This window comes from Tiliqua scincoides, chromosome 8, assembly GCF_035046505.1.
Source record: "Tiliqua scincoides isolate rTilSci1 chromosome 8, rTilSci1.hap2, whole genome shotgun sequence".
NCBI classification, from domain to species: domain Eukaryota; kingdom Metazoa; phylum Chordata; class Lepidosauria; order Squamata; family Scincidae; genus Tiliqua; species Tiliqua scincoides.
The window spans coordinates 7,914,637-7,927,440 of NC_089828.1; the positions used below are offsets into that span (position 1 = coordinate 7,914,637).

The 12,804-nt window shown below is 44.2% G+C and overlaps 1 protein-coding gene across 3 annotated transcripts in view; it reads left to right on the forward strand.

Annotated features, from left to right (window-relative positions):
• IQCH (IQ motif containing H) overlaps positions 1–12,566 on the forward strand; it is an 87,997-nt gene extending 75,431 nt beyond the window's left edge. For 2 of the 3 annotated variants that reach the window (XM_066635206.1, XM_066635208.1), the window contains 5 exons: positions 2,527–2,688; positions 8,451–8,573; positions 9,523–9,584; positions 10,410–10,518; positions 11,640–12,566. In XM_066635206.1, coding sequence (XP_066491303.1) covers positions 2,527–2,688; positions 8,451–8,573; positions 9,523–9,584; positions 10,410–10,518; positions 11,640–11,747 — 564 coding nt within the window. In that variant the 3' untranslated portion in view covers positions 11,748–12,566. The remainder of the gene's footprint in view (positions 1–2,526; positions 2,689–8,450; positions 8,574–9,522; positions 9,585–10,409; positions 10,519–11,639) is intronic. The other variant, XM_066635207.1, reaches the window with a different exon arrangement.
• Positions 12,567–12,804: the final 238 nt, after the last annotated feature.

A 12,804-nucleotide genomic window follows, 5' to 3' on the forward strand; every position in this document is an offset into this window, starting at 1 on the left:
AGTACACACACAAAAAGGCACTGACTTATCATTTACCTTTAGGGAGATTTGCAATCAAATACAAAAATAATAAACAGGCCTGCGAAGCACACTTAAGCTGCCGCAGCATGCTGAACTAGGGCCAGAGAGGTGTCTTAACCTCTCTTCAGAGCAGAGGGGGAGGGAGGAAAATAATTGTAGCCAGCAAATGCTCCTGCTGAATTGTAGCAGAGAAAGCTGGCCATCAGCATCTAATTTGCATTTTCCTCCATGCAGTGGGAAATATTCACATTGATAAATAGGATATTTAACAGTGCAACAGATACTTGGCAGTTCTGTTATTAACAACTGTTACTGATGTGATTTATTTGCTGTTATAAAAAGGGCATTATTTGGTGAATATGATTCAGAAATTAGCTCCAGTTTAGCAAGAGGCCCTGACTGCTTGACCTCTTAATAGCCTTATAATGATGCCATTTACCATTCAATGGCTTATTCAAGTCGCTCTGTGCAAGATTTATCCTAAAGGACTGATCCTCACAGACTGATCCAGTATGTGGATGGCAGTGGTACCTGAGGAAAGGGAACTTGGGGGGCACCTGTATTCCCAGGCCACTGGAATGTAGGAGTGTGGGGGACACCAGGTGCCTGGAGTGAATCTTAACATCAGCTTTCTTTGCAGAAATTCTCAAATATTTTCCTTCCACCCTTATCCGCCAGGCCTTTCCTTTATCCATTTAAACCTGATGTAACATAATTTCTGGGAAAGCACTGTGAGGATCCCAACCTTAATGGAATGTCAGAACTAGAAACATTCAACCAGAGAATTGCATCCTTAGTTCCAATTGCCAGGCACCAATTTCTTCTTTCCATTCTTTGTCCCATTGTACTACCAACTTTCTTACTTGATCCCTCACTCTCTCTTTTTCAAAAGCATACAGTCCTTCCTATCTCTAGGCCCTGTGTGATACTTCTTTTCCTGTCAGAGGCTGCAATCCTAATCACACTTTCCTGAGAGTAAACTCCATTGAACAAAATAGGACTTACTTCTGAGTAGACCTGGTTAAGATTGTGCCCAGATTGTCTTTCCAGTTTCCTTTAAGAAGCTGGGTGGTTTGTTAATATTCAGATGCTGACAGTTTCACTCTGAAGAGTCAGAATGTTCAAGAACATTCCATTACAATATCAGACTACAGACTCTGTCTGTCTGTCTGTCTAATATGCTTGCATGACTGCAGTTACATAAACTTAGGCTCATGCAATTGAGACAACCTCTTTGGGGGCAAAGAAAGGTTATGACTTGGCTGTAAACTGCTTATTGTGATGTGATGGAATGTCCAGCACTATTCTAACACTTCAGAATGAAGACAGCAGAATATTAACAAGCAACCTACACAGAGTTGGGCAGCCCAATCCTAAACTGCCGGGAGCTACGGGACCCAGTGGCTCCACAAAGGGCTCCCACCGGATCCAGAGCCTCCCACACTACTGCAGGAGGCTCCTCAGGAGAAGGGGACGTTTGTCCCCTTCCCCCGAGTAAGGAAAGCAGTCCCGCAATGGGACTACTCACTTTAGCGGCGACTGTTTGGTCGCCGCTATAGTGAAGGCGCTCGTGTAGGGCGAGCAGCCCTACCCAAATGCCCTGAATCCTGCAGACCTTGGCTCCGTGGACCCACCTCTCCCCCGCTCCCGGGAACGCCCCCGACCACACCTCCACCCTCCCCGGAACGCCTCCCCCATGCCCCCGGGAATGCCCCCATTCCCCATTCCGTAGCCTGGCAGCCACAGACACCGCCGAGCTGTGAAACGTGGGTGCCTGCTGGGTGGTGGCTCAGCGCCAGCCGGAACTGAGCCACTTCCAGTGGGAGCCCAGCAGTAAGCCCAGCAAACATGCCTTACAGCACGTTTGCAACTGTGGTCCGCACCGCAGAGGCATGGTGCGGACCACAGGATTGGGCTCTAAATTCTGTGCAAATGCAGACACACACAGACAAGTAGAATAGAATAGAATAGAATAGAACTTTATTAAGGTCATAAGACCAGCCACCACAGACAAGTATATTTGCAATCAGCGTGAACTTATGCAAGTTACCATAATTCCTCTGATTGTAGAATTGGGATGTGGTTGGTATCCTGGGAAAAATGGGAGGTCCAAGTGCTAAAAGAAAAGATTGTTATTGTTATAACATTCTCCAATGGAAACATGAAGGCCTGGTACATTTACAACTAATATGACCTTCAGTGGAAGCAAATTAAGCAATTGCATCAAAACGAGGGAAAGTTATGTTACTGGGGTCAGATAGGCCCCTAATATAGTTCTATCCAATCTCAGTAATATGCGTGCAGATTGGAAAGAATTGTACTAGAAATCCAGCCATTGCTGCTGTAATGTAAAATGTGGCCATTTCAAGTTCAGAGGCAATGTTTGTTTCTCATCCTTGAAGAGGGGGTGTTAATATGCATTAGCCGACAGAGGAAGAATGCCTCTTCCTTCCCTAAGCACTGCCATGTGAGCTTCTCTTGCTGTCCACTTTGTGTTTTCATGAGGTGTGGGCCATAGACCTGGATCTGCGCTACAGCGATCATCTGGCTTTGACACAAGTCTTGCTGCATGTCACCAATGGAATGCTGGATTGCAGGCGAAGTTGCTTTCAAGTGCAACTCGTTCCAAAGAAACCAAAAGACCGCAAGAAAGAACAACCCCAAACGGCAAGTGATGCCCTCTTAAAGATGATTAAATGAAAAGCCCCGTCCTGAGATTCACGATGTCAGCAACTAAGTATTTGCCTGGTGGTGCTATGTTGGCTCAGAGTGCCCCTTCCCTCGTTTTGTTGCAATGGTGCCCTGAGCCAACTTGAGATGTTTTGTCAGTGTGCTATGGTGATGATGCTATAACGTGATGATGGTGCTATATGGCAGTGGTCTTCAACCTTTTTGTGTCATGATGCCCCCCCAAATAAATAATGAAACTGGAGACCCACCGTTGATCCTGCCCCCCTTCCCAGACTCTATCTGCCCACCCCCACCCCCATCACTGCTCACTCCCCTGTTACACTCTCCCAGAACTGTTCACTGTAACCAAATATTCTTCTCGGAGTGAGTGGAAAAAGTTATCGTGAAGCCTGGCACTAGTGAAAGGTACTTTAGCACAATTGCCAAGAACCTGAGCAGGACTGGGACACAATCGCCTGGTATCTGAAAGAGTACACCAGATGCCTCCCCCATTACCTGCTGGTGCTCTGTTCCAGTGGGATTCAGTTCTTTTCGTTCCTGCAAATTGCCGCAACTGAGGCTTCATGAGCCCAAGGTTGAAGAACACTTCGATACAGTGATGATACGGTGATGATGCTTCTATTTTGGCAGCAGCCACTGTTAGCAGTTGTGCCACACCCCTAAGCCATGGAGCTCTGATGTGGCAATGAATTAGGGGGCAGCAGCATTGCACAGCCAAGTGTAAGTAAGAATGCGCTGCATGGGATTCATTTGTCTAATCATGACCATTTAGGTCTGTCAACTGATTAATACATGTTGAGGTTATTTATCTACTTCAACCTATTAATCAATTAAAATTAAACATATTTAAATGTAACCAGAATCTTACCCAAGCTGTGCTCTTGGGCAGCTTCTGTTCGTTTCAGTGAAACATCTTGGCAAATTGTGTCTCATGCTCATTAGCGGAATGGATGGGCAACACTTGGATTTTCATCCTGAAACAAAATGTATCCGCCTGAGCCTGAAAATGTCGCTGTGACTATCGGTGTTTTGGTTACATTTAAAGAGAAAGTCATTATTTCAGAATATTTGGAATCCTGGAGTGATACTGCCTCGCATTACAAGTATGCCAAAGCTTGAAATGTTGGGATGGCTCCTGGACTAGTTTGGCATCCTTTTTTTTGGTATCTCTGTTATTTGGTTCACATTTAGCTAACTCATCTAGGTCAGGGCACTCCTATCTTACCCTTGATGACCAAATGCTTGACCAGATAAAGGGGATATTCCTTTGCTCCTGAGGGTCACTTGAACATAAGAATATAAGGACATAAATGTCTGGCTGGATCAGGCCAAAAGCCCATCTAGTTCAGCCTCCTGTATTTCACAACTGCCCCCAAATGCCTCACAAAGCACACAAGACAGCAGGAGACCTGCATCCGGGTGCCCTCCCTTGCATCTGGGCTTTGTCTGATATCTGGTGAGAACCTGTTATGAAGTTTGAGAGTGACCATTGTGAATGTCTCCCATTGACCTTCTCATGTCCCACATAGTGGAGACTCTTATTCTTAATTCCAAAGGCAGCTGTGATTGCTTGCTACCCCTAGAAAAAATAATTCAGAGACCTCTTAAAGACAGCTGCTGTAGCCTGCATGAAAATGATGATTTTATGCATGGTCAGATGATTTGGGCACCTCTTCCTGTCCATCCACAGAAAGATAGGTTGTGTTAGTCAAGAAAGTGTCAGAGGTTTGCAATTTAGAGGTTAATGAGCTTCTGATCTACTGTTCTTGTCAAACCACTACTTTGAGTTGGAGAGGAGTAAATTAGATATGATTAGTCCCAGTAGTACATGTTTTAGAAATGAAAAGTAATCAAGTAGCAACTTTTTAATTAAAATTCTGTCAGGATTAACGTAAATTTGTCACTTCCAGCATACACCCCCTCCCATGCTTTTTTATTCCTTCAACTCTCACTTGCCAGCAGTCGGTGGCGACAAAAAGAACACCACCATGTCAGAGATACCTTTGAAAGAACCCAGAGAAATAGATGGAAGACAAATCTTTTTACAGCGCATGATCTGTAATGAATGATTAAGTAAAAACACTTTATGTGAAATTATGATGTTAATAATGCTCCCGTCCCTGTGAATTTATTACACATTCACCAGGCTGCTCGCTTTGATTTTGATAAAATGGAGCAGTGACCGAGTGCCAGGGATGGTTTTTATTTTTAGAAATTTCCTTTGCAAGAGCAAATTTCCTAGATGCTGCTGCTACTGTAATTATGTGCAAAACCAATCACTCATTATACTTAGGATACATTATCTTCGAGACAGATGAGGCTAAATAAGCAAGACATTAATAATTCATCCCGCAGTTCATTATGCATGTTTGCCTGCTTTGTAGCTGAAATAAGCACCTCATCAAACTGCTGCCTGCGCTTAAACAATAGTTCTGTGTTATTGCCGCTACATTCAAGTTTACGCTTGTTAAACTGCTACTTGGATTATTTTATCAAGCATTCATTTATTTTATTTGTGGCCTCTGTTGCCAAAAACAGATTTTCTTTGAGAGCTTTAGGTACCTGATTTGGCCAAAGATGGTTCTCTGGCTGTTTTAAACCAAGGCTGGTCTACCTCTTATACTAAAGAAGCTTCCTAGTAGGACCCTGTGAACTTTGGCAGCCAGAGTTGCCGCACAGGGCTAGAAGGGAATGCTGCCAGCTGATGTGGAGCCTGGTGATGATGTCATTGCCAGGCATTGGGTTCCCCAAGAAGCCAATGCTTCACAACCAAGGCCAGCCCAAGACCTCCTGATGCCTGAGGCAGCCTGCCAAATGCTGCCTCCCTTACCTAATGATGAACCAGCCTCTGCCCCTTCCACTTTCTCATGTTCTAGCTCAGCACTCTCCCCCACATGTTCTCCTTTTCCTTTCTGCCCCCCCCCTTCCTTTTCCAATCCAGGGAGTGGAATGAGAAGAAGAAGCAGTGGAGGCAAGTAGGCGGGCAGAGGTGCGCGCTCCCAACAGCCTGCTGCTTGAGGCAGCCCCTTCAGTTGGCCTCATGGGTGGACTGGCCTGGTTCACAGCCACTGGCAGTCTCCGGGCAGGGTGTGGCTGAGGATGGTGAAATGTTTGAAAGAGAGAGAAAGTAGAGACGGGGGTGATGGAGAGGGCAGGCAGAGCCCCAGGGAACTGAAAGGTGGAGGAGGAGCACCTTGGGACAGGGACTTGGACAGGTGCTCCCCCCTCATTGCTTAATCAGAATGAAGAGGCATAACTAGGGCAGAACCCCTGAGGGGCACCTGCCCCAATCTCTACACCAAGGAGGGGGCGCAATTATTTTTCTCCACCATTGTCTCCTCCTCTGTGACTTCTGGGTTCTTAGGAGGAGGAAGAGCTGGTGGTGGCCACTGCTTCGCAATGTGGCTGGATCCAAAAAAATAAAATTTTAGTAGGCTGTTCAATTTGCTGTTCCGTGTACTGTACATTTCAGACCCTGTTTGTGACCCCCAAAATGAATTGGCTTGGGGATGGTCCCTGAAATGACTTGGCAAATCCAGAATGGTTGCTGCCTCTGTCACCAGTTTCTTTATGCAGTGCAACACAGTTTTGCTTACACATTATTATTTACCTCTTTATTGAAGCAATCCAATCAATAGCACTTTGCTAAAAAATAAAAGAAGGTGAGAAAACACATCTTCGGCTAAAACTCCATATTGATTTAAGCATTTTGTTTTAGATTCCAGCCAGCACCATACTGCTCAGGAAATAACTCTTTAAAGAGTTCCTGAGTTCTAGGACCAGACTGATAGAAATGTCCCTGAAAAGAAAATGACTGTCTGGCTCACGTGTAATACTTCCATGTCTGTGAATGAGATTGGTCACATTTAAAACCCTTCAAGTTGCCTTTAAAAAGTGGGCAACACTCCCCTCTGTCATTGTCGACCCAATGTGCGGCGGCAGTAAAGAAGGCCAATTCTATGCTTGGGATCATTAGAAAAGGTATTGAGAACAAAATGGCTAATATTATAATGCCGTTGTGCAAATCGATGATAAGGCCACACCTGGAGTATTGTGTCCAGTTCTGGTCACCACATCTCAAAAAACATAGTGGAAATGGAAAAGGTGCAAAAGAGAGCAACTAAGATGATTACTGGGCTGGGGCACCTTCCTTATGAGGAAAGGCTACGGCGTTTGGGCCTCTTCAGCCTAGAAAAGAGGCGCCTGAGGGGGGACACGATTGAGACATACAAAATTATGCAGGGGATGGACAGAGTGGATAGAGAGATGCTCTTTACACTCTCACATAACACCAGAACCAGGGGACATCCACTAAAATTGAGTGTTGGGAGAGTTAGAACAGACAAAAGAAAATATTTCTTTACTCAGCGTGTGGTTGGTCTGTGGAACTCCTTGCCACAGGATGTGGTGATGGCGTCTGGCCTGGATGCCTTTAAAAGGGGATTGGACAAGTTTCTGGAGAAAAAATCCATTACGGGTTACAAGCCATGATGTGCATGTGCAACCTCCTGATTTTAGAAATGGGCTATTTCAGATGCAAGGGAGGGCACCAGAATGAGGTCTCTTGTTATCTGGTGTGCTCCTGGGGCATTTGGTGGGCCGCTGTGAGATACAGGAAGCTGGACTAGATGGGCCTATGGCCTGATCCAATGGAGCTGTTCTTATCCCAGGAGGCCTTGCAGATCTCTTGTTATCTGGAGTGCTCCCTGGGGCATTTGGTTGGCTGCTGTGAGAAACAGAAGCTGGACTAGATGGGCCTATGGCCTGATCCAGCGGGGCTGTTCTTATGTTCTTCTGTTGGGCATGTCACTTGTCAAAGCCAAAAGTCAAAATGTATCGAATTCAGAGGCAGACAACAGGCTTTTTATCTGCCAGCAGGGCTTTCAAAAGGGCAAGAATATTTCTATCAAGCATTTGGTTTACATAATGTGTAAAGGCCCAATTTGATCCAGCTTTCCAGCACCAATGGAGCCATGCGCTACATCCTGTGTTGTAACTCCACAAGGTCCTCTGCAAGGTAAGGGAACATTTATTCCCTTACCTTGAGCAGCTGGCTCTTCACATGCACATGCAAATGCACAGAACGCCACTACATGGGTCTGCATAGATAAGAACTCAAAGAACTATAGTTACAGGTAGCAACCTGTCCTTAACCTACCTTGTAGGGTTGTTGTGGGGGGAAAATGGGACAACCCCCATGCAAGCTACCTTACATGCCTTGGAAAGAGTGGAATAGAAATAGAATATTAGAGCACCTCTGCCTGATGCAGAATTCTAAAGCTACATAGCTTCCAAAGTGTACAGAGCTGGGCCAAAGATGCTCTTTGTCACCCCAGAGGCTGTCACCCCAGGGAGCTTCTCATTTTGGTCATGTGCACACAAACCACTGCTTAGCTTTTCTTTTGCTTTACTTGATTGTAGAGCACCATCTGTGCAAGGGGAATGGAATCTTGTTGCCTGGGCATAAGTAAGGCATGGCCTCAAATTAATTGTGATACTAAACTCTGTATTATTATGTTACTAATAATCTTTAAATAAACAAAATAATCATTGTTGGCTTTGACCAAATGATCGTAAGGTTTGTTGCAAGTGCTGAAATGTGCTTGCCTTAGAAAGCAAAATAAGACTTATAATAAAACCAAGGTTTGGCGATGCTGAGAATAAATGTGCTCTGTATCAAATCCATTGATACAGGTATCTGTTAAGGCATACTCTTTTTTGATCTTGCTTTCTGCCAGGCTCCCATAGTCAGCCGCTACGCTGTCATGAGCAGTTCGATGAGGCATGTCAACCTTTCCTTTATCTACTACAATGTTTTCCTCCAGATGTGCAAGGCTCATGGGATTGGATACGACGTCCAGGTAGGAAAGTCTTGTGGTTGAGAGTAAATGAAGCAGAGATGGGACAACAAAGGGGAATAGTGTGCAAATTCCAACAAGAATGAGCACCAAAAAGTTGGCCTCTCAAAATTTTGCGCTTCTATTTCTGTCACTTACTGCTGTTCTCTAGTCCATAAGGGAGCTGGCAGCAAGTTCTGCCTTGAGACAGGTGTGAGGGGAGGTTCAACTGGGCAGCCCTTTGATCCTGCGATTCTCCTGTGTGATTATCTGGTCCATGTGAATCTTTCTGGGAACACCTATCTTCACTAACAGGGAAGGTCTCTGAGTAAAAAGATGGGATCAATGGCATAGCTAGAGGGAGTGCAAAGCACTATGTTATGTTCTTATGTACTAAGTTTTGCAGGGAGCCTCACTACAGCTTGCAAGCGGCCCCTCCCTTTCAGAACAGGGTGTACAACTCTGTTTTGCACCACCACACAGAATGACTCTGAAGGGAAAGGGGAGGGGCCACTTGCATGCCACAGTGAGGCTCCCTGCAAAACTTAGTGCTTTGCACCCCCTCTAGCTACACCACTGAGTGGGATATAAACATTTTGAAATAAAATAATAATAAATCATGAAAACCAAAGCTCACATTCTGAAAACCTCTTTTCAGAAATGAATCCATTTCGGCATATGTGGTGTTCCTTGTAGGAGGGCATTCTTCACCTGGAAGACATCAAAGGCAGTTTCCACATGTGTGGGCTTAAGAAGGAATATATTCACTTTTCAGACTGCTGCTTTTTTGTGTGTGTGGTCAGCTTAGAAGCAAGAAATCTCTCATACATGCACCTGATCACCTCTCTTCAGTTCTAGTTAACTGCACATAATATGTTCTGTTAGTCTAAAATCTTATTTTGCAAGAGTTATGATTTATAACTTTTTAGACCTTATACTGATTACTTTTTTTTTCCTTTTCCCTCACCAATAGGAAAAAGAAGGATCAATTTTTACACTGTTTGAAGATCAGAAAAGGCATATATTTGGAATGGTGTAAGTTTGCAAAGGAGAAAACTATAATATTACACATAATAATAGTGTGAGGTTGCTGGGACCCTTGGGCACAGCCCAACATTGGGTCTTGAATGGCACTGCCTATCCATTCCCTAACACCACACTGGGTGCTACTACTGCCAGGGTTCAGCCCAGTCAGGTGATCATTCTGCCTTTGGTGAAATCCTGACTTCTGACATCACCTCTGATCTTAAAGATCCTCTAATTTAGTTTTAGCCATCCATACCCAACCACTCCTAAGACATTAGCCATTTCACAGATGCATATGGCCTTTGGTAAACCACAATATGGTGGAAAGGAACCAGGCCAGAGATGTCCACAGAACAAGCAACACATCTGTGCTGGGATCCCTAAAGTCAAGTTGCATGTCATAACCTGCCCAAGGCCTACTGAAGCTGTTGTTCAACCCCCATTTGTTACCATGGGACTTACCAAGGGCAAGTTACTAATAGAATGCATTGTTAACAATATAGTGGCATTTATACCACCAGTGGGTATCTGGACACCTATTTGAAGTCCAAAAATGATTTTGAAAAGGCTGTACTCTTGAGTTTGGATGGAATGACTACACCTCTTGCTCTCCTTGGCTACTTGATTAATAAAAATTATTTATTACACAAATCCTTTCTCCTGACAAGTTAAAATGGAGCCCCATCTTTCATATCTCCCTGAAGATTGCCACCTTAGGAGATTGAAAATACTCATTAAATTCCACTGGCTGACAGGTCCAAATGAGAGGGCGATTGTTTTTAAGCATGCAAATGGAATCATTGGCAAAGTCATTTGTTTGGATATCATTAACAGAACAATTGGGGAACATCTCCAGGGGGCCCTCATGACCTTTGCTCGCCATCTCTTCATCATCTATCAAGAATTATCAGCACCTAATATGCATGCCGAGACCAATTTTAAGGTGAGGTGTTAATTAACTAACGATCTCAGTTAAATTTCTATTGGAGACAGAAAACACCTCATGCTGTATTATAAACAAGTGCTAAACCATCTTGGTTCTGTTCTTAGCAGTACATGTTTTACAGCAAGCAGGTCAATATTGTGAGATTCCCAGTGAATCTGTTAGTTAAATTTAAGAGTTTGAGATGTGGTGACACAGACTTGCTTGAGTGGAAGCCAACAATATATGTGAAAGGGAATTCTCACTCTGGGGACATGGTTTGCTTAAAGCTGAACTAGGTTTTCATCTTAAATTTGGTCATTCTTGGAACTGCTAATTGAAGAAGCAAAAAAGTGGTCACACTTTCCTCTCCAACACCTGCTGACTGATTTATAAAACTATTGCAGTACATACATTGCATGCATACAAAAGTGCATACATTAATAAGTGACAAATAAATTTCTGGCCTGAATTCATGGACTATATCTTGTAATCTCAAAGGCTGCACTTGTATACTGCCTATCAGGTGTTAGGGTTGAAAGGTATAGCCCATGTTGAGGAATTCAGCCAGGCCTAATCCAAGCACCCCAAGACCTGACAAGGAACCTCCATCTTGTTACCACCTGGAGTAATGTTATCTCTTGTCAGAAGAATCTCACAGGCCTTTACTTGGAAGCCTCAACATGAACAGCACCAGGAACTCACAACTGCTTCAGTCACTGATGGGAAACAAGCTGTCTCACTGCTGGAAAATGAGCATGACTTGAATCTAGAAGTTCATGCTCTACTTATTCAGAAATGCCCCAGATCAGGGAACCAAAGCCCCATGCATGCCAAGAATCCAAGCTGAAGCCAATGCCAAACACGTGGTTAGCTTTTTGGACCTGGGTCTTGAAAATCATAGTACATGGAGCAAACAGAGGGGAGGAGACAGTGGCATAGATTGCTGCTGCTTTGGTTCCCGGCTTCCTGAACCTTGATCCCCACCCAGCAGGCCTTGGGTTCCTCAGCCCTAGCCTGAATGCCACTGCCCCTGCTGCTTCAGCAATTGAGCTTAGCTGTTAGTGAGAACAAGGCACCTGCAGGAAGAACTTGCAGCATAAACAGTAGTTCACCCACTTTGGCAATTGACTCTGTTACAGGAAGCCGTCCAAGACATTGAAGCAATCCTGGGAGTCACTGAACAAAACAAGATGAAGTTTGAAGAAGAACAGCAGCAAGCTGCCAAAACACAGTCTCCCCCCAAATAGTTAGTAAAGCGACAGGCGTCCCTCTCCATATCCCTGTGAGGAAACTACTATTCACTTCCAAGTACCTGTTTTCAGTCATATTGTGCCCAAACAAGAGCTTGCGGCATCTCCAAGGTGGGGTTTTGGTGATAATTCCCCCACCCCCAAGCTTCTGGCAGATTCCAGCCCCTGATGTGATGCAAAACCAACAGGTCCTGCTTGTGGTGAATGAGTAAAATATAATCCATTCACTCCCAATATGCTGCAAAAAAAAAGCATGGTCCCCAAGAGCCTGTAATTCTGTAAAGCAGCCCTCCCCTCCTGTGAATATCTGACGTGAGCTCAAGCTCTTGGGATGCTGCATTCTGCGTTTGTTGTCATGCTGATCCTCAGTTATTTTTCACTCCCCAGAAGAACTTCATCTACTTGTAAACTCTAAAAGTTGACACATAAGAAACAGGCACCCTTATTTAACATTAAGTCAGTGTTAAGCACATTAATGCTTGCTCCTTGAGCACCATGTACAGGATGAACACTGCTTGCAGGGAATCCTGGACATGCCCCAATCAAACATGTTCTGAAATACTAACTTCAGTGAGGCATGTGCAAGAGTAGGTGTCATTGTTTTGTGCTGTGGGTTTCGGCTAGGAATGAATGAAGAGTGTATTTCACATTCATTTCTTTGAAGGTGGTCTTCTTAAGTTATAATTTATTTATTTCTGTAGTCGAATGTCCACTCTTTTTCACATGGCACATGTTCCTCCCAGTGCATCTTCAAATTTTCAGCAAGTTGCTGGTCTCAAGTTATTCCACATTGCAATAAGCTCTCTACTTATGACAGATGTTCTGGATTTTTGAAAAACTTGCTTAGCTGAAAATATTCCATCTGTGAGTTCCAGGCCCACAGAAACTTTTTCCCCTGGGAATTGCATCAGATGCTGTTTAGTTTGACTAAGAGGAATATTGATTAGTTCTTCCAATAAAATGCAGATACATTTATTTAGAAACTGGCTTAGTTTGGGCTTTTTTTTTATGTCTGGGTGACTTGTTTTTAAGGGTTCAGTCTTTTCCTGATAAG